The 22428-nt window shown below is 41.7% G+C and overlaps 1 protein-coding gene across 8 annotated transcripts in view; it reads right to left on the minus strand.

Annotated features, from left to right (window-relative positions):
* srrm3 (serine/arginine repetitive matrix 3) overlaps nucleotides 1–22428 on the minus strand; it is a 772181-nt gene that overhangs the window by 115620 nt on the left and 634133 nt on the right. Inside the window, exon 1 of one of the 8 annotated variants that reach the window (XM_043718792.1) lies at nucleotides 10313–10944. The exons of the other annotated variants lie outside the window; for them this stretch is intronic. Within the exon in view, the coding sequence (XP_043574727.1) occupies nucleotides 10313–10503 (191 nt within the window). The 5' untranslated portion in view covers nucleotides 10504–10944. Of the gene's footprint in view, nucleotides 1–10312; nucleotides 10945–22428 lie in introns of those variants that run through there. 8 annotated transcript variants of the gene reach the window in all.

Consider the following 22428-nt stretch of genomic DNA (forward strand, 5'->3'; position numbering starts at 1 on the left):
ATTTCTTGCAGTTGCAGGGGAAGGTGCCGGGAGTGGAGGTTGGGTTGGTGGGGGGTGTGGACCTAACGAGGGAGTCGCGGAGGGAGCGGTCTTTCTGGAACACTGATAGAGGAGGGGAGGGAAATATATCCTTGGTCGTGGGGTCTGTTTGGAGGTGGCGGAAATGACGAAGGATGATATGATGTATCTGGAGGTTGGTGGGGTGGTAGGTGAGGACCAGTGGGGTTCTGTCCTGGCCAACTAGCCAATAGTTTCTTGCTTTCTACCTCCTTTCTTGAATAAAGGTATAGCATTTGCTATTTTCCTATTAGCTGGCAAGGAATTTTGGAAGGTAACAATCGTTGCATGTATTATCTTTGCAGCTACTTCTTTTCAGACCCTAGGAAGTAGACCATCAGGTCCTGAGGACTTGTCAGCCTTTATGTGCAGTAGGTTTCCCAGTGCCTGTGGTGATGGTAATTGTGTTAGGTTCCTTTCGCCCTTTCACCTCTTTTAATCTATTTTTATATTTCGAGCTAGCTTTTAGTCATATTGCAATTTCTACCTTTTTTTTACTTCTTCTTTGCTGGTTCTTGAATCTGTCCAATCTTTTGACGTACTACTAATTTTTGTACTTTTGTATTAAATTGCTTCTTTCAATTTAACAACACACGAACAAGGAACGAGGAACACTCAGTGCTTTGAACCTGCTTCTCTATTCAACAAGATCTTGCCCGATTGGATTTTAACCTCAATTCTATATTTCTTTTTATCCCCAATAATCTTCCATTCACTTGGTAATCAATAATCTATCTATGTCTGCCTTAAAGATTCTGAATTCACTGTCTTTTGAGGAAGGGAGTTCCGTCTCAACGCTTTGAGAGAAAATGTTTTCTCATCTAATTGGTGATTCCCTTATTTTCAAATATAATTCCCCATTCTAGATTCTTCAAGAAGAGGAGACATCCATCCAGTCAAATTCCCTCAGGATTTTGTAAGTTTCAACTAAGTCACCTCTGACTCTTCTAAACTCAAGGATACAGACTTAGACTGTCTATCCTTTCCCCATAAGGCAATAGGCAGAGGTGGAATACAGAGAGAAAAAGAGAACCTCAGTGAGGGAGAAAAAGGCATGGGTGATAGTGTGCACAGGAGTAAGTAAAGCTGATAATGGGGACCATAAGTAGGTGAAAATGGGTCAACTGTGTTGAAACTGGGTCATCTAATAGCTAGGCCCAGGGTGTTGGGTTGGGTAAATAACACGGAAGGGGGTGGTCAAGCTCTAAAATGTTGAACTCAATATTGAGTCGTGAAGGTTGCAGGGTCTCCAAGCGGAAAATTGGGTGCTGTTCTTCCAGCTTGCACTGGAGTACTGCAGCAGTCCTGAGATAGAGGCTGGCCAGGGAACACGGTGATGTGTTGAAGTGGCAGACAGCCGGAGGCTCAGGGTCATTTTTGTGGATAGAATGCAGGTGCTCTGCAAAGAGGTCACCCAGTCGGTGTTTCATCTCTGCAATGTAGAGCAGACCATTTTGTAAGCAGCGAATACAGTAGACCAGACTGAGTGAAGTGCAGGTAAATTGCTGCTTGGAGCCTTGGATAGTGAGGAAGTAGGAGATTAAAGGACACATCTTGCACATACTGTAATTGCATGAGAAGTTGTGGGGTGGTGTGGGGAGTGGAGGAAGAGTGGACCAGGCTGACAAGGGAGAAGCATTCATCTAATCTTGCTTACTTAAGTAACAGAGTCATAGAGGCCTGCTGATTATTAAAAGGCCCATCAGTCCATCGATTCCACACTGGTCAAAAACCTAGCACCTACCTATTGTAAGCCCATTTCGAGAACTTGGCTCTTGTCCTTGTATGCCTTGGCATCACAAGTGTAGATCTAAATACTTCTTAAATTCTATGAGGTTTGCTGCTCCAGCACCAATAATCCTGAAATCATTGACTTTGGGGTTATGCCTTTTAATTTAGTCCCTAGGAAATGATACTCCCTAAGCAGAAAATCATTACAATGTCATGGATATCTAGGTGGCCTACAACAATTGGATTCTCTGCTTCCTGTTAACATCTAGCTCCAGCCACATGCTGTGAACTTTGGAACCAAGTGGACAACAGACCATTGTGGATCCTCGCTGTTGGTAGTGGAGAACTGTGTCTCTCCCCCATCCGTTACAGCCCCTGCATCTCTGTTTCTGACTTACTACTCTCGTGATTCTACCCCTGACACACTGCCCCCCCATGTCTCTCCCCCTTACGTTACTGCCCAGAATCAGAAATCACACGACACCAGGTTATAGTCCAACAGTTTTATTTGGACATGATTTGGAAATGCGGTGCTTCCAATTAAACCTGTTGGGCTATAACCTGGTGTCGTGTGATTTTTAGTTTTATTTGGAATCACGAGCTTTCGGACTAGCCCCAATGTCAGGTGAAGTGAGAGGTGAAGCATGAGAACACAGAAATTATGGGCAGAGAGATCAAAAGATCATACAAATGCTGAGTGAAGTGTCGAATAATAAGTTTCTCCAGGTGACCAAGAGTTTTAGACAGTGTGAATAAAGAGTAAAGTGACTCTCACTGTCCAACACTCTTGGTCACCTGTAGATATGTATTATTCAACACTCCACTCCACCATTTGTGAGATCTTTTGATCTCTCTGCCCAAACATTCTGTGTGCTTCACCTCTCACTTCACCTGTGACTTCTGACTTTGTCTACCCCAGTCCAACACTGGCACCTCCACATTATGGCAACTCTAAAACAGAGATTAGGAATTCCAAAGTAGCAATAATGGGTCTTTAAAACTTAAGGACAGATTGTGATATGGTATTAATAATTGGAAGAAATCAAGTGTTAAGAGCAATCAGTTAGTTATGTGTAGAAATGAGAGAAGTTGGGATTGTTCTCCTTAAGGCAGACAAGTCCGAGGGGAATGTTAATGCAGGCATTTAAAGTCACATTGAGCTTGCAACAGCATGACAGTTACAACTGTGTGGCTTGCTTGTTGTTCCCAGGTTGAACTAGGATCCCCAAGAACATCACATTAATTCAAATTCAGCTGACTTTCTAAAAAAGGCAAAACTGACTAGAAATGTCTCAAGATCCAGGCAGTATTTTTTCTTCAGTCAACCGGAGGGAGCAATAAGACAGTTGGATTTAACTGTGGGATGCATGACTGTAGGCTATCAACATTAAAAGAATGATTCCAGCTAACATTTGTTCTGACACTCAGTGATTCATAACATTTGAAATTACTTGGCATAATAATAAAATATGTAAATTTCCTGTTTAAAATGCCAGCTTGAGGCTTGTAGCATTTCAGCATTAAAGGTTATCTTGCATCCGGTCATTCTGATAATGATGAGCAGGGTGAGGTGACAGCAGTGCTTAGACAATGGGCTATTTTCACTCCAGCTGTGACACCAGTACACCACATTGTCAGGGACAACTGAAAATATTATTTGGCGATAGAAGGTGGAAAATTTTAAAAAGTCATGGCATTCAATAGACTGCGGTGCATTGTCCTTAAGGTGGTATTGAAGTTTTCCAAAATTGATATGCCAATATCGGAGTCAACATTCATTTAGTTATGCTGTCTCTTAACAAGTCAGTTTTTGTTTTGCGGTTACACTGTTTTCCGTGAGTATAACAGGGCATAAACTATAAACTACCATCTTGCGCTGAATCTTTGGGCCAGGCATGATTGAGAATATTGTTGACAGGGGCCCAGAAATAACAGTGCTAACATTTCAGGTCCTGTTTCCAACATTGGCCATTTCAGCTGAGGCAAGTTCTGGATCCAGCAGGTCCACCTGCTTCCCACAAAGCAGTGAGCTATTTAGATTTGTTAAGAGACTTGCTAACAGCACTGAAAGGCAGCTGACTGAAGGATTTTCCAACCTGACCCTTTGGAAATGGGCACCTGATGGGGTGCAGCTTGTAAGCTTTCTGTGCTTGCCTGGGCATGGATGCAGCCATAGGAGCCCTGAAGATAATTATAGGTTACACCAAAGCAGGTTGTAGAAGCTGTATCAGAGTATTAGAGGAAGGAACATTTTCGATTAGCAATTTTAAATACAACTATAAAATGAAGGATCATTTACTCAGAGTTTAAATAGTATCTTGAATTCAGTGAATTTCGGTGACAAGGACGAATGCCCTTGAGTAATTGCTGGTTGCACACTTTGATATTGAATCTGGTTGAGACTTTCTGGTACTTTAGGGTCCTCAGCTTTCACATATGCCTCCAAGTAGAAGAAACAACCTGCATTTATAAAGCACTCCTTAAGACCGCCAGATGTCACAAAGCGCTTTACAGTCAGTGAAGTACTTGAAGTGTAGATACTGTTGTCACAAGGGCTGTATAATAGCCAGCTTGCTCACAGCAAGTTCCTACAAAAAGCAAAGTGATAGTAACCAAATAACTTTTTAAGACATTTTTCAAAATCATGGCCATATCTGCTTGAGTGGTACTCAGTATAATGTCTCATCTGAAGGATGTCATCTCAAACAGTGCAGCACTCTTTCAGTACTGCAATGGGAAGTCAATCTTGATTCTTGGGCTCAAGCCCTGGAGTGAGACATAAGTCCAGAACCTTGTGATTCAGAGTCGGGCCAATGGGCAAATTTTGATACCTTGCTTCAGCCGATGAGCTAATCCAGAGAATCAACAATGCTATTATCAACTTTGGTGTTGCAGAGGGGCATTGTCTGCCCAAGTCTTAGATGATGGTACAGATGGGTGATCCTAGAGGATCATGGACCTGAAGGCTGACATGAGCAAATATGTGACAGTACAAGGGCACTCTCCTGTCAAGAGAGTTTGCAGCCTACAAATTTGGAAAATTTCGAGACTTACCAAATATCATCCCATAATTAGCAATGAGACCTAGTCGCAAAAATGCTGGTGCATACTGTAGAAGTGGCTGGTATAACATTGCATCCAACCTACAAGAGGAAGGAACCTGGACATAAACTGGGACATCCTCTCCAGGTTACCAATGAACTGCTGTGGTCACTAAACCACCCATACTCAGCATTATCAACATTGTTTTGTCACTGGGGGGGGGAGGTGGAATCTTTGAAAAGTGTGTGCAGGGCATCATGACCAGGTGAGGATGGAGGGGATTCCTTAACTGCAATAAAATGTGGGAACAGCAGCTCAAACTTCAACATTGATCATGTTACACTGTTACACACTTGTTAACGATTCTACCCCTACATAACTTAATACTGGTATTGCTGAGGTTGAATGGTTTTGTGATCCTCCACAGTACAGCAAGTTAAAGGGAATGGATTGGAGATTTTTAAAGAGTAATAAACAGACATGAGAGTTTGATTGATAATTTTGGCCTGATACCAGTAGTGAATACCCTAGGGAGTCACTGCTGTGACATCTGTTGTATGTATACATATGTTACAGTAGAGTGAGAATGTAACTTAACATGGGAGCACAATGTCACAATGCATAAGAAACAATAAAATAAATTAAATCAGCTATGAAGCTTATAAACGATTTCAAAAGTATGTGGACAAGTTGGAGCGGGCAAATCCATTTTGCTCATTTACTTCATTAACCTAATACCTTGTCATCTCTGCACTCCTCTCCTCCCAGCCCCTCACTGCAGCTCCAATTGGTTCTTAGATAATTTCAGGGGTATTCCTCCTGCAGCATGGTGGCTCAGTGGTTAGCATCGCTGCCTCACAACACCAGGGACCTGGGTTCGATTCCACCCACAGGTGACTGTCTGTGTGGCATTTGCACATTCTCTCCATATCTGTGTGGGTTTCCGCCAAGTGCTCTGGGTTCCTCCCACATTCCAAAGTTGTGCAGTGTAGGTGGATTGGCCATGGTAAATTGTGCAGGCCAGATGCTTTAGCCATGGGAAGTGCAGGGTTACAGGAATGGGATGGGATAATCTTCAGAGGGTTGGTGTGGACCCGATGCGTCAAATGGCCTGCTCCCACACTGTTAGGTTTCAACGATTCCTGTATCTAGGAGCCCAATCCATCAGTTAGTCACTTTTTTGGGTTTGGAACAAATAATTCAACATGGAAAAACATAAGACAATACATTTTAAAACAAAAACTGTGAAGAGGAAATATAAACTAAACAGTAAAGCTCTATAAAGAGCAGAAGAACAGAAATTTAATGGTAATTTCAAATCAATAAAAGTGAAAGGTCAAGTTGACAAAAGTGAGTAGAATCTTAAATCACAGGTTACTTACCAAACCTATAACCTATTCAGTTCAAAGGCATCATTAATATAAAACATACTCAATTATTGTTTAGGGCACTGTTGGGCTATGATGTTAATTTGGGTGCCTTACTTTGGGAAGCACATCAATGTCATGGACTGGGCTTTAAAAGAGGTACAATAATGTATTAGCAGGGTTGAGAGGCACTGGCTGTGAGGAAAGGCAAGAGATCCGCTGGTGAGCTGAAAATGTGTTGCTGGAAAAGCGCAGCAGGTCAGGTAGCATCAGGAAGGGCTTATCCCGAAACGTCGATTCTCCTGTTCCCTGGATGCTGCCTGACCTGCTGCGCTTTTCCAGCAACACATTTTCAGCTCTGATCTCCAGCATCTGCAGCCCTCACTTTCTCCTCAAGAGATCCGCTGGAGCCATTCACAATTTAAACAGGGCTTTCATCAAGCAACTCAGTCAAAAAAAACAATGACTATTGACCATGCGTCAGTAACTTGAAGGCATCCAAATCTCCACAAAAAGAACAGAGAGAAAAGGTAGCAATTGTTTTAGCTCAGAAGGTTGGTGGAAGCAGAATCCATTAATGTTTTGAAAGAAAATGAAATTGATAAACATTCCAAGAAGATAAAATATAACTGAAAGGCTATGGAATCAAGCAAGGAAATGGGAGTTAGCGAAAAACCCTTTCAAAACATTTTTGCTTTCATTCCATAAAATTATATGATCTTACCATCAAACCAAACCATTATGGGCAACGGTTTCAGATGTCAGAAAGCTTAAGACTGGCATTATCACCTCATCAAATCTGCTTTATGATTTTTTTTGGGCTTTTCCCTGGAAATCCAAGCACCACAGTGATGTACAGGCTAGGAGAATCCTTACTGCCTGCAAAATCTCTGGTGCAGATACAGTCTGCAGAATCTCAACCAAGTAAATGTGAGGAGAGGATTTATGGAGTGGAAATCTTTTGTGGAACAGTGCTTTGGCATTTGCCTAAGCTTAGAAAAGCAATAAGTAGCCAGGATCCCCTTTACAAAGCCTTAAAATCTTCCATTAACAAGAGCAACGGGAAGTCACTACCTGATACTTTGGGTGTCCTAAAAACAGTAATCTAAACTAATGGTGCCAGAAAGTGTTTATCACACATATGCGAGGTAATGCTGGTCAACAAATTGGTTAATATTAAACTAAAACATGGAAAATGAGAATAGGAAAGGCCATTGAGCTTATCAAAACCTATTTCTTCAGTAGTCCATCTTATCCCATTGAATATTTTGCCTCTAATCATCAACACTAATGATTTTAACTCCATTATTTTGACTAGTAGGTGCTTCAAAACACATCACTTGATACTGTGATCCTTTAGCAATTTTTACGATTTCCGTTCGAGGCTCCCTGTGATTTTACAAACGGATTCTTCTAGACATTTATTAGGCTACTTTGTTTTCCTGACATTTTTTATTTTTACCACAATAATGCATCCTGTGCTTTTATGGCTTTTGCATTCTGTTAACTCCCTCATCCTTCCGTACTATATATTTCCCTCTGTCGTGTCTGTTGGGTACCTTGTCTTTGTCTCAAATTAAAAAGAACAATATGGCAAATGGATAGAGCAACCTGATGATAACACAGATAGCTAATAGTGCTATTTACCTGTTTTGCAATCATATAACCTGAGACCTGAACTGAACTCATCAAAATAATACTTTCCTAAGAATATCTCTGATTAGTTTTAGTCATAATCTGAGGGTCTGAAATATTCAAATAGGAACTAACTTGCAGTGATATTGAGATCAAGATTGCATTTATTAAAATTCACGAGATCCCACACATACTAGAGGTGCCACATTACTGATTTCTGTTGTCTCTTCTTCTTTTCCCAAAACTAAATTAATTACCTATCTGGAGGTTCACTACCATATTCTGAAGGGCAATTAGGGACAGGCAATGAATGCTGGCCTAACCAAAAAATCCACAGCACATGAATGATAAAAATCCACAGAGGCTACTACTTGAAGGTCACAGCAGCCAGTGCATCATTTGATGACTATACAGGCTACAGAATGCCGCAAACTCAAAATAAACTGGACATACTTAGGGTGTGGGAATCCTTAGGGTCCAATTTTACCATGTACATTGCATGAAAATGTTGTGGGGTTTGGAAGATGTAATGACCATTGTGCACTAACCCATTTTATCTCTGAGATTTTGGGAAGCATTAAGGATACTATCACAGGTAGGTTAAAATATTTGGCCATTTCTGATGAAAGGCCACAGAACTGAAAGCTCAGTTCTGTTTCTTTCACCACAGACCTGCTGTGAATCTCCAATTTGTAGTGTTTTTATAACTGAAGTATGTAATTCTCTGGTCCAATAATGCAATTTGTCGACCAACACTATTTAAACAGTGAAATATAGCTTCAAAAATTGTAACTAAGCAGAGGAAGCACAAGGGCCATATAGAAATCTTTATAAGGTTTTCATGTGGTGGTGGTGGTGGGGGGAGGGAACACAGTGCACTGACGTTAAACCTTTGGCAAGAACAAAATAATTGTATTTAAACAATAGCTTTCAGAAGTACCTGTGAAGAGCAATGATTGTTCATTCTGTAAGAGAACATGACACCTAATTTTCACACATCAAAGTCCTAAATCTGTAATAAGACAAATAATCAAAGCTGCTTTAAAAAAAACTGGAATAATATTGGCCAGAACAATGCAAAGAATTCCCTTACACCTTATATGGCCTGGATTCAGCGTTAGAATCTGACCTGACACTGGTCTGAAGGAGAAATTCTGGGAAAGTGGAAGTTTCACTTTATGTCATTTAGAGCCAGCTTTGACCATAACATTCAATTTGTATCACTTATGTTTAGCACTTCTACAATTTGAACCACTTCACATTGATGCAGAAATTGTAAAGTATTCTTAAAGGAGAAGCTAATATGACTTAGATCAATTGCTTACGTTCTCTTTTTTTATTCAGAGTTCTTTAACCACTTCATCATTACAGTACTACATAATGAGAATTGAATGGGATAGTTGACATGATTCCTTTCAGCCTTGACCAAGGTGTGGACTTAATTACTGGTGTGGAAAAATTACTGGATGTACACGCACAGCAAGTTTCATTTTCACTCTGTCCATGAATATCTCACAGAATTTCTATTTAGATTAGTAACCTTCTGTTGAGACATGTTTGAAACATTTGTGATTTATAAAATCACCACTGGGCAGTACAAAGGAATTCAACAACATGGCACTATACATTGATTCTACTAACCTTCTAAATATCTCAAAACACTAAAATCTTAGTGGAACAGCTGTCCCATAGTGAGAGTGAGAATATCTAGTTCATGCTTATTGCCCTCTCTGTCTGAGACATAATACTTGTCCTCCAAAGTCCTGCTTCAATCCCAGTTTGATTTACAGACACCAACTTGGCATTTCATACAGAAACATCATTGACCCCATTGTTCAGATTTTTCCAAGGTCCCAGTTGTTACTGAAAGTTTGTGCAAGGTTTTTTGGGCTTTTTAGGCCCAATTTTTATCTTACTTTTTTCTCTTTCTCACTTTGTGTCTTCTGATGACTGCGAGTGGTCAATGGACCTGTTCCTATGCCCCTATAGACCACCTGGCCTGAAATGGCCACAAACATAGTGACCACTTAGGGTGGTCTTTCCCTTCAAGTCTGCAGCGAGTCTTTCATTTTCACTCAGATGACTGTGCACAGTTTTGACAAATGCTTGCTGACAAAATATTTAAGGGAAACTAAGTATTAAATTAAACTAAATTATTTTTAGTTGTGCGTTCTTATTTAAGTTTGATAGTTGAAAAATAAAACAGTAGTTTCCCAAAATGGCACAACTGATTCAAAACAATGGCCTATACAATGTAGCAGTAACATTTTCTAATCATGCAGCATGCTGCGATGGGAAAAGTGCCTATTGTACATGGGACAAAAATACACACGGAAGACAAAATGTTAACTTCTCCCCTGACATAAAGTCAGCATCGAATATAGATACTTTTCAGAAAAGAATAGCAGAATTCTCAGATAAGGGCAACCAGTTAATATACAGTCATTGTCATAAGTGATTTAAAATGTAACAACACTAACCTGTTTGTAGGTGCTCTAACAGGCTCTCTGGATTCAGTGCTCTCCATGGTTATACTCTGAGGCCTTGCACTGGCAACTGTCTGTATCGTCCCTTTCCAAAACTGTTGAAAAAGCTGTTTCTCACTGCACTCTACTCTTGTCACGTCTGAGCACATTATGTATGATTTATGTGCCTCTGGCACAGGAGGCATATAAGAACACACACAAACACACACACCCACACGGATAAAGATGGATGCCTGAGGACTTCCTTGTAGTTGAATGACGAGGGTTAAATAGATCCACAGCTCTATGCTCTCACAGTCTGGTTGTCATGGTGTATGACATGCTGTTAATTGTGCAGCATCTGGATAGGTAAGGATTTCACTCCACACAATATCATCACCTCACTCCACACAATATCATCACCACACTAGCTCTAAGGCTTCCATAGAAACCATCAGCCCGAATCCCCAGGGCTTGTCAGGGAGAGATTTGCTCTGCTGACTTGGTGAAGAAATTTCTAGAAGCCTTCCCTTTCCTTTTTAAAGCATTCAAGCTAATCCTGTATCTTTCACACAAAGGAGCAGTTGTTCACAATTCTTGGAGCTCCAGTCTCATGCGTGAAGAGAAGATTAAATATTTCTGCCTTATTTGCAATGTTGACTCCTAGTCTCGGAAGAGACCAGGATTTTACTGATGGCTGCAAGGTAGGCATCATCAAGACTGGTCTGTCACAAAACCAGGATTCTGGATTATCTGCTGTTTGGGATTCACAGCCAGCTCTGTGTCTACATTACAAATCTGACAACATCAATCAGTATATAAATAATATGTAATTGTGGTGATAATAATATACTGATAGGAAATATATAACTGGGCTCCAGACTCACACACACAAAGATACAATTAGCACTTTTATAGTACCATATTACTCATCAGTAAACACATTCCAAGTAAATTGAGTGTCAATCCACAAACATCTGGTTCAGGCTCTGCCAATGCAATGAGCTCACAATATCAGCATGCATTGAATTCCAGCCACAACAGGCTCCAAATTTTAAAGTAAATATTTATTCTGCTGGAAAAAATAAATGAATTCAAATGATGTTAACTTGAGGAAGCAGTTGACTTTTCCCTAAAATCATACTATGTTCCACGTTCTACACCATGTAAAGTTCACCTTACTAACATGAGGGGACTTGTGGTGAAATTGGCAAGGATGTCCCATAAACGAAACAACAGACCCATATCTTGCAGATGACACCCTGGGGACCTGGGAAAATCCAGTCCCACTGCAGGATTGGCCCAGCAGAGGCGGTGTGCATGCAGGAGAGAGTTGCTCTGGGAGGGCTGAACATTGGCTTCAGACCCTATGAAGCCTAATTGCAGAAGTCAAACATGGCCAGGGTAACCTCCTGCTGATTTCCACCTACTGCATGGCCTCCCTATGCTGATGAATAGTGTTGAAATCCCGGAAAAGATGTTCAACATTAAGTCCCAGGACATCAGGTCAACATGGTCAACCACCTACTACACCGCTCACCTCAGCTGATGAATCAGTCAGTACTCCTTTTTGGATTCATTCATGGGATGTGGCATCATTGGCTGGTCCAGCACTTCATGCCCACTCCTAACTGCCCTTGAGAATATGGTGAGCTGCCGTCTTGAACTGCTGCACTCCATTTGCTCTGGGTAGACTCACAATACTATTAGTGAAGGAGTTCTAGGACTTTGATCCAGCATTCCTTCAAGTATTGCTGGTTCAAGAAGGCAGCTCACCTCCACCTTCCCAAAGGCAATTAGGGGTGGACAATAAATGCGGCCATTCTGCCACATTCAGTCCTGAATGGTGGGGGACAATTAAACAACTTATTGGAGGAGGAGGTACCACAAACAGCCTCATCCTCAATGGTGGGAGAGCCCAAAACATCAGTGAAAAAGGTAAGGCTGAAGCATTTGTATTCATTTTCAGCCAGAAATGCCAAGCGGATGATTGCTTCTTCTGAGGTCCCCAGCATCACAGGTGTCAGTCTTCAGACTGGATTCTATTCATTCCACATGATATCACTGATGGCATTTGATACTACAAATACCATAGGCCTTGAAAACAATCTAGTGACAGTATATTGAAGACATATGTCCCAGAACTAGCCACACAACCAGCCAAGCTGTTTCCATACAGTTACAACGCTGGCAATACTGGTAATTGTTCAGGTATATTCTGTCACAAAGACCAGGGCAATTCCAACCTGGGCAATTGCTGTTTAATCCGTCTTTACTCAATCATATCAAAGTGATGGAAGGTGTCATTGTCGGTACTGTAGGCAGCATTTCCTCAACAATAACCTGTCACTGATCACTCAGCTCCTGACCTCATTACATCTTTGGACTAAACACATAGAATTCAAGAGGTGAGATGTTGTGTGACTGTCCTTGATAGTAAGGCTGCATTTGGCAGAACATAACATCTCAGAGTTCTAGCAAAACTGAAGTCAATGGGAATCGGAGGAAAGCTCTCCGCTGGTTGGAGCCATATACAGAAAAAAGGAGGATGATTGAGGCTATTGGAGGACATCACTGCAGGAGTTACTCAGGGTAGTCTCCTCAGCCCACCCATCTTCAGTAGTGTCATAATAACTTTCCGTCCAGAATTGGAGATACTTGTTAACATTTGCACAACGTTCAGCACCATTTACAACTCCTCAGTTACTGAAGCAGTCTGTGTCTAAATGCAGCAAGACCTGGACAACATTCGGGCTTGTGCTGATAAATGGCAAGTAACATTTGTGTCACAGAAGTGCCAGGTAATGGCCAACTCTAACAAGAAAAAAATCTAACCATTGGCACTTGACATTCAATGGTATTACCAGTGTTGAATTCTCCATCTTGGAAGTTGCCATTGACCAGGCACAGACTGGACTAGCTATTAAAATACTTGGCACTCTGTGATAAGTAACTCACCTCCTGACTTCTCAAAATCTATACACCATTTATACGGCAAAAGCAATGAGTATGATGGAAACGCTGCATTTGCTTGGGATGAGTGCAGCTTCAACACCATTCGGGAAGCTCAACAGCATCTAGATCAAAATTTTGGAACACTGTCTAACAGCATTATGGGTGTAGTCGCACCACAGGACTGCAACAGTTTAAGAAGGCAGTTCAAGTGCAATTAGAGATGGGCAATAATTACTGGCCTAGTGAAGCCCACATCCTATGAATGAACAAAGCGAAGTGCAAATACAGACTCTTTGGGTTGAATTTGTGCCATAAAATGTCCTCAGCTTATATTAATTAATTCCTGCATTAATTGTCCTAATGGTGTTGGTTGTTCATAGCATTAACACCCACCATTCATAATTGCAAGGCTTATTGATTTGATGGTAATTTTAAAATTGTACTTCTTGTTGAAGAGCTAGTCCATAAACATCTACTGACAATGCAAAGTGTAATGTTTAAAGTGTAATTATGGCATAAAAATCCACACACACAGGAGAAAAAGCAAATGGGATAATGACCTGACTTTCCGTCTGAAGTACAAACTTCTCACGGGGTGCAAAAGTAGGAAAAAAATGATGAGAATCTTATTTGACCCAGTGTTCCTTCACACTGGCTGACATTTACTGGGCTGCCGTAAAGTGCTGGTGATGTTGTTTGCAAGTCCGGAGTGTTTTTCCAGAACAGCTTGATCCTTATGGATGTGAGTGGGAGAGCACATCTTATTACCCGTTTTGATGCTTGATGGAAGGAGTGCCCAAAGAAATGAGAAAGGTCTGCAAGCGTTCAGAGATGGTGGAGTTCCTAAAGTAATTTTTCCTGCTTCCACGTAATTTTGCGGCTTTTCAACTTTTCTTGTTTAGTTCATTATCATGAAAGTGGTTTCATTCCTAATTGCTCTGAGGGGATCCTGTGTCAGTCATTTCATATGAAACCCAATAGGGTTAGAGCAGTAATGAGGTGGCAGGTTCCTTTCTCGAGATTGAAAGATGAGGCAGTTGGGTTTTTAATAACAATTGCCTGTCATGGTCATGTTTTTTTCACGGTCAATTCACAAATAACCAGATTTATTCTATTCTGTTCACAGTGGTAGGATTTGAATTTATAATCTCTGGATTGGTTGTGAAATACTCATAAACTGCCAGACCAGTCTTCCAGCTGCTCCAGGCCTGGATGGCCACGTTCATAACACAGCTGAGCAACTTGATTGTCAATCAATCTTCCAAAATGCCTCTAGCCGATAGCCGAAGCGGGAGAACCATATGGTAGCTGCAGCACCACAGCCTCCTCATGTTAAAAGACTCTATGCACAGGTTCTTACCACAGGTTGTACTCAGTTAGAAATACTATCAGAGAGAAAGTAAAGCTAATCAAACACTTCATGGTATACATCAATGTGTCTGAAATCGTGAAACATTGACACAGTCCTCAGTGAATAAGTTGGATCTATGTAGGTTCAGCTCAACCTTTGAGGTGCTATCAGTGACTTACACAAGCAAGCTGCAATTCTGTATTTCATCATGATCAGCACTGGCAAATGTAGCTGGTTAGGGAACTGTTGCAGAAATGGGAAACATGAAATTTTAATATAAAAATTCAATAATAGTTACATGAGAAAATGGAAAATTGGATTCTAATTAACAACTTCAAGTCTATATTGTAAGTGCAGAAGTAATCAGACTAATCTGTGATATACTGCTGATAATCTCCCAATAGAACTTTGAGATAATTAATTTTGTGACTTTGTATGGGATAGTTCTGTAACCTCAAGAAATACTTTCCAAAAACATTGGCCAGGATCCTTTGAACTTAGAAAATAATTGAGACCATTTTTGGGTTCTGGAGGAGAGGTACACATACAGCATTTATTGTCCTAAATAGTGGTTTACCAAGACAAGGGTACAGCAGAGTCTAGATTACAGTGGTGCTGGAAAAGCACAGCAGATCAGGCAGCATCTGAAGAGCAGGAAAATGGACGTTTTGGGCAATAGCCCTTCATCAGACAGGGGTACAGACCACTGCAGTTCACAGGGCACTATTGAGGACCAGGGAGGTTGCCGTTAGCATCAGGGATATAAAGTTCACTATACATTAGTGGGTGGCACGGTGGCACAGTGGTTAGCACTGTTGCCTCTCAGCGCCAGAGACCCGGGTTCAATTCCCACCTCAGGCGACTCCGTGTTCTGCATGTTCTCCCCGTGTCTGCGTGGGTTTCCTCCCACAGTCCAAAGATGTGCAGGTCAGGTGAATTGGCCTTGCTAAATTGCCCGTAGTGTTAGGTACAGGGGTAAATGTAGGGGTATGGGTGGGTTGCGCTTCGGCGGGTCGGTGTGGACTTGTTGGGCCGAAGGGCCTGTTTCCACACTGTAATGTAATGTAATCTAACATGGCAATTGGAGACATGTCCCTCCACATTGTGTCACTGAAAGGAAAGGATGCAATACAGATGAAGCAAAGGTGTAACCTGGTCATCAATGATGCAGGAGCATGATAGCAGGAGAAGAGACTAATGATAAATAAATTCATTTACTTCCTCTAACACAGCCACCAGCTCATACTGTACAAAGTTTTAAACAGTAGCATTGAGGACATGAAGAGCGACACCAGACACAAGTGACCTGCAACCAAGGCAGGGAAATACTGTAGCACAAGTACAAGCTTGCTGAAGGATGGGTTTGCGCATAAGTTCTGCTGTAGAGAACAATGTTGATGAAGCAATGTAATGTAACGGATGCTTGTTGCATTGTCAGGCCTGTCAGAAAGCCTGTGGCCACTCTCAAGGAGCATGGAGGAGCTGGAGTTAGCTCATCACTTTGCGCTGAGTGTGGAGCCCAACTGTTCCCACCTGGGCATAGTTACTAACTCTTCAAGAATACTTGTGGGCCCAACCACGTGTGCTGTCTGATAGCCAATGCCTCAGAAGCTGCCTAATATTTCAGAGCTGCAATCGAAGATCTTCTACAAGCTCAGCTTCTTGTCAGGAGAGTGCATGAAGCTCAGTTGTAATAAGCTAGACTTGCATAGTAGTTAGCAACCGGTGCCTGCACTATCTGCGGTGCTCCTACTTATAACGTCCTAGGATATAACCCATTGGCTGCAGGGAACATTAGTCTCTCTAGTACATTTATTTCTTCCCCAACATATGTTCATCATTTCCATTTGGCTTACTTCGATCCTTTAGAAAAGAAAATCCACTATCCATACCTGGATCTGGCCTGCACGTGTTTCCAGACCCACAACAATGTAGATGACCTTACTGCCTGCTGAAATGGCCTAGAGAGATAATCAGTACAAAAGCAACTGGGAATAAGCAACAAATGCCATGGTTGCCAGTCATGTCCATATTCCATACATGAAGAAAATAAACATAGCCTTTGTCACACAGTAGCCAACCCCTTGTCTCTTATAGTGGCTCAAATGTTGATGGTAGAGTGAACTGGCATTGAATACGGGCATTCTCACAGCTGCCAGGATATCAGGTGTTGGCAAGGGTAATGATTGGGTGTGACACACAGCAGCTATATATTAAGGGAATGAAATTCCTGCCAGAGACACTTCTGAATTTAAATACAACATTCAAATTCTGAATTTAAATACAATATCCATTGAGCAACAAGTGTGCTATCAATGACACCCTGTATCCATGAAGTTAGGTCATTACTCTGGGGAATACACATGTATGTGCTACCTGCTTCTCTCTGGAAAGAGTTAAGGCAAAGCAGTTTCCTTTCTTTGTACGCAATGTCCTTTGTACACCATTTAATGGTAAACTCCAAGATGTTGGAGATTTTAGTCAGGAACTCCAAACTGAAATAAGCTTGACTTGAAGAAAAATCATAACACAGTCACCTTTACACGTAGTGGCAATGCTGTCCATACTCTGCTCTGAGATTGTAGGTCTGTTTACGAGAGATGGAAGATTTCATCGAAGTCATTGCATATACTATTTCTGGCTTAAGGTCAGTACAGGATTTAACTTTCTACCTCTTCACCTCCTTGCTCTGAGTCACCTGTGTTCATTCTCTGTCACTTGACAGTCGAAGAAGAAAAGAAACTACAGCCCTGGTTAAGTATAAAGTAAGGCCTTCACCATGAATCACAAATTCCCTATACTTCAGCAGGTTCCAATGACAGTACCAACCAACCAACAAGCAGGTTAGCAGCAGTCAAGAGAAATCAACCAGCAACTCACCCAAAGTAATTGATGATCCTTTCAAAAAAAGCTAACATTCTACCCAGGCTGCTACCAAGGCCCTGACACCGTTTTGGATCCAAACAAGTGTAGCACCAAAGGTACTGGCTGCATTTTATACTATTGTTCTTCAGCACCTGATTGGAAAGTGGAGTCTGCTGGGCCTAAATACTTCCTTTTGTAACTGGATCCTGGGACTTCCTGACTGGAACACTTCAACTACCCCTCCCAGTCCACCAAGGGCATGCAGGTCCTAGGTCTCCTCTATCGCCAAACCCTAACCATCCGACGCCTGGAGGAAGAATGCCTCATCTTCTGCTTTGGGACCCTGCAATCACTCGGGTTCAATGTGGATTTCACCAGTTTACTCATTTCCCCTCTCCCCACCTTATCCCAGTTCCAAGTCTCCAACTCAGCACCATCCTATTGACCTGTACATCGTCTTTCCAATCTATCCGCTCCACCCTCCTCTCTGACCTATCACCTTCTCCCCCATCTTCATCTACCTATCGCGTTCTTAGCCACCTTTCCCCCGTCCCATCCCCCTCCCATTTATCTCTCAGGCCCCAGCCCACAAGCCTCATTCCTGATGAAGGGTTTGTGCCCGAAACGTTGATTCTCTGGCTCATCAGATGCTGCCTGACCTGCTGTGCTTTTCCATCACCACACTCTTCAACTCTGATCTCCAGCATCTGCAGCCCTCACTTTCCACTCCACTCTACTCTACTGATCCTACTGGTGCTCCAACTTGAGGTAAAGGAGTTGTTGGACCATTTTGTGTCATTCGCAAATTTTACTGGGTTTTCTTTCTGGATCAGATTTGAATGATTGAATCTCTTTTTTCTGACTCCCTCAGACTTACCTTTTTCACAACTGAGTTACACTTTAGTAACATGGTGACTCAGTGGTTAGCACAGCTGCCTCTCAGTGCCAGGGACCCAGGTTCAATTCCAGCCTCGGGTGACTGTCTGTGTGGATTTGATTAGATTACATTACTTACAGTGTGGAAACAGGCCCTTCGGCCCAACAAGTCCACACCGACCCGCCGAAGCACAACCCATCCAGACTCATTCCCCTACATTTACCCCTTCACCTAACACTACGGGCAATTTAGCATGGCCAATTCACCTGGCCTGCACATCTTTGGACTGTGGGAGGAAACCGGAGCACCCGGAGGAAACCCACGCAGACACGGGGGAGAACGTGCAAACTCCACACAGACAATTGCCTGAGGGAATTGAACCCAGGTCTCTGGCGCTGTGAGGCAGCAGTGCTTACCACTGTGCCACCGTGCCGCCCATTCTTGCACATTCTCCCCGTGTCTGTGTGGGTTTCTTGCGGTGTTCTGGTTTCCTCCCACAGTCCAAAGATGTGCAGGTTAGGTGAATTGGCCATGCTAAATTGCTCATAGTGTTCAGGGGTATGTAGATTAGGTGGATTAGTCAAGGGTAAATGTAGAGTAATAGAGGTAGGGGAATGGGTCTGGGTGGGTTACTCTTCGGAGGGTCGGTGTGGACTTGTTGGGCCAAAGGGCCTGTTTCCACATTGTAGGGATTCTGTGAACATGCTCAGACCTACACTCACTGCTTGAGTTTTGCATTGCACTGAAGCTTGCTTTGTGTCATCCCTTAATTCACTGGTGTCCTCCTCCAACTTCCTTTCATAATGGTGCATTCCTCCAGTATTCCTTTTGACTGGTGTCTGCCCTTAGTGGTAATAAATGAAATTGATATGAAGCTGCACTTTATAAGATGGTTGTATTTTAAAATGCCCTTGTTAACTTCAGCTAAAATTGAGAATTCCAGAAGCATCCCAGCTCAGAGATGTGTCTCTGATCTGGTTTCCACGGAGGGGAAATTCAAACAGAAACCTTGAAATAGCAAGTGACAGCTTTCACATCTTTACACAGTACCTCAAAGAAAAAGGCCAGCTGCTCTTTGTGATAGAGAGAGAATTAAAGCAGCTATTGCACCGGAGAAGCAGAGAACTGATTCTGTAGTGGGACGGGCGGGAAATGTCTTTTTCTGTTCAAAAGGAAGGGGACAGAAGAGAGGGGACTTCTGGAGATTTTTGGAAGGAATCGCTATGGTGAGTTTGCTGATGAAAATTGGATGTGGTTGACTTGTGCTGAGTGGAATGATTTTATAGGAGACTATAAGTTACAACCTTGGAGTGGCTGGGAGGGATGAACCAGGCAGAGAGCTAGGAGTCTTAGAAGAACTGTCCCTGTGAAGCTATGCATTTCCAAAAAGTGAAATGCACAGCAAGAAGCACTACAAGTTGTATCTCAATTATGTTAGTTAATGTGAGAGTACCTTTTCTTTATTGCGATATATTAATGGCCTGATAAGTAATGCTTGATGTATGTTAATTTTAGTTCGTTTGTTACAGTAAAAGTCTCAAAGCATGAAATGCAGTTATTCTGTCAGTTGCTAGGAAACATATCGCATATTAACAGATATTGGTCTCTATGGAAATCACAATATAAAGGATTTTTCAGATATACATAGAAACAGATACTCAGCCCAAACAGTCCATACTGGTGTTTATGCCCTATTTGAGCTTTCTTTCCTCTTATCTCATCAAAATTTATCATTGCAATTATCTATTGCTTTCTTCTTCAAATGCTTGTCTTAACTTTTTTTTTTATATAACTTTCCCTGTAATAATGAGTTCCATATTCTCACCACTCTTTTGATGAAATTATTTTTCTCAATGTCTTTTTTGATTTTCTTGGTGACTATTCTGTATTTAAAGCCTCCGGTTATATTCTTTCTCACAAAAGGTAACATGCTCTCTGTATCTACTCAATGGAGACCTTTCTTTATTTCAAGACATCTATTAACTTTAATTTTTCAAAAGACAAGATAGCCCAGCCTTTCAAAGCTTTCCGAGGTGTATACCCATGCACTTTGGTTCTATCCTTGTAGATGTTCTCTGCACATTCTCTAGTATCTCATTTTTATAATACAGTGACCAGACTGAATAGAGTACTGATCCAAACAAGGTTCACTATTATTTTAGCATAACCTCTCTCCTTTCCCACCTCTGATGTTCTCCCACACTTCTTCCATTCACTAGTGCCTCCCAATCTGATTAAAAGAAAGAGGATTCAGTAGAGATTTCCCATTGACAGAGAGCCATGGTATATCCAGTCCCAAAGCCAGCATTAAGAATCAAGCCAAGTAATTAATTTCCAGAATGCAATGTAACAGTGACTCCTGTAGAGTGGCCCATGTCTTTTTCCCATCTGACAGAGAACCCAGAAAGTAATGGCAGCCAACAGATTGACAAGAGTTCATTTATTAGATTAGATTACGTTACAGTGTGGAAACAGGCCCTTCGGCCCAACAAATCCACACCGACCCGCCGAAGCGCAACCCACCCATACCCCTACATTTATCCCTTACCTAACACTACGGGCAATTTAGCATGGCCAATTCACCTTACCTGCACATTTTTGGAATGTGGGAGGAAACCGGAGCACCCGGAGGAAACCCACGCAGACACGGGGAGAACGTGCAAACTCCACACAGTCAGTCGCCTGAGGTGGGAATTGAACTCGGGTCGCTGGCACTGTGAGGCAGCAGTGCTAACCTCTGTGCCACCGTGCCGCCCTTATTAATAGCCCAGATCTGCCAAATCACACAAAAAAGGTAATTTGAGACATTTCTTGAATTTCAGTTGGTACAAACAAATCTCTCCAGGCAAATTTATGAATAGAAAACAATTCTTAAAAAAAACTGCCATCATTTTCCCCTGTTTTCTCAATGACCTGATTGCCTTTTGAAATCCAAAACCTCTAAATTTCAAATTCTATAACTAGGGAGTCGATGGAAGCTAATAACATTAATTTACTCAAATGTAAATTAGATTGACTTATTTCAGAAAACAATATTTTGCCCAGATAGATTGCCAGAATACCAAGATACACATATGGGACCAGGGAATAATGTATAACAAATAGTTTTGACATACGCTTAGGAAGAACAGATATCTTTGACATTGAGATTTTCCTGGCCTTGTGTCTGGGTTTGTCCTGGAGACTGACTGGTAGACAGCAATTTCTATGACCTGTCACCAACTCCATTATTATTGCTTTAGGTGTTTATCAGGATGACAGATGAGCTTTTCTCATCTCAAAATTCCTTGTCAATTTCTATGGGTTTCTTCTAAACAATGGACAAATGGGGAAATGAATGTGTTGATGTCAGGATGGGTGCTGTGCAGAGCCAGGTTTAGCAAGCACAGCAGTGTGTTGGTGTCAGGTTTGCTGATGTGTAACTGTGTTAATTCCAGGATTGGAATGCTAACTGTGTTGAGAGAGACATAGGCAAATAGACAGACAGGGGAAAAAGAATGTGTGGATAGGTTAGTAACAGTTCTTGCTTTGCCCGAAAAGAACCTATTGATAACTTTAGACCAATATGATGATGGTTTGTCCTTAAATTTCAAAAGTAACTTCCAACTGGATACATTGGCAAGCATTAGAAAAAAGAATGCATATATTTGTACTGGCAAATCTTCAATTGCTTGGAGATAGATTCTAATCTGTGCTGTTAGCTTGGCTCATTTGCTGGCACTCTAACTTCTGAGTCAGGAGATGGTAGGTTCAATTCCAATTCCAGGAAGTCAGCAAATGATTAGAAAGGGAAATGCCATTGCGATATTGGGGAAGTGCTGCACTACCGGAGGTATTGTCTCGTGGAGTCAACAATGAAAAGATAGTCCATTTACTTGTTAAGACTGATGTGAAAATGAATTAAAGGGATAAACTGCCTTCTGTAAATTCTGCACAGGGAAGGTCGAAGGGATTTATAGGAATGAGTGTTTAAATTCACTGAACCACGTGAAAAATATGATCAGATGTTTTATAGTATCTAAAATAAAGTGTGTAACTAACAGTAAAAATAAAATACCCATGCCAGTACTCAGAGGTGAAAGC

The sequence above is a fragment of the Chiloscyllium plagiosum genome, chromosome 28 (assembly GCF_004010195.1).
Source record: "Chiloscyllium plagiosum isolate BGI_BamShark_2017 chromosome 28, ASM401019v2, whole genome shotgun sequence".
Lineage (NCBI taxonomy): Eukaryota > Metazoa > Chordata > Chondrichthyes > Orectolobiformes > Hemiscylliidae > Chiloscyllium > Chiloscyllium plagiosum.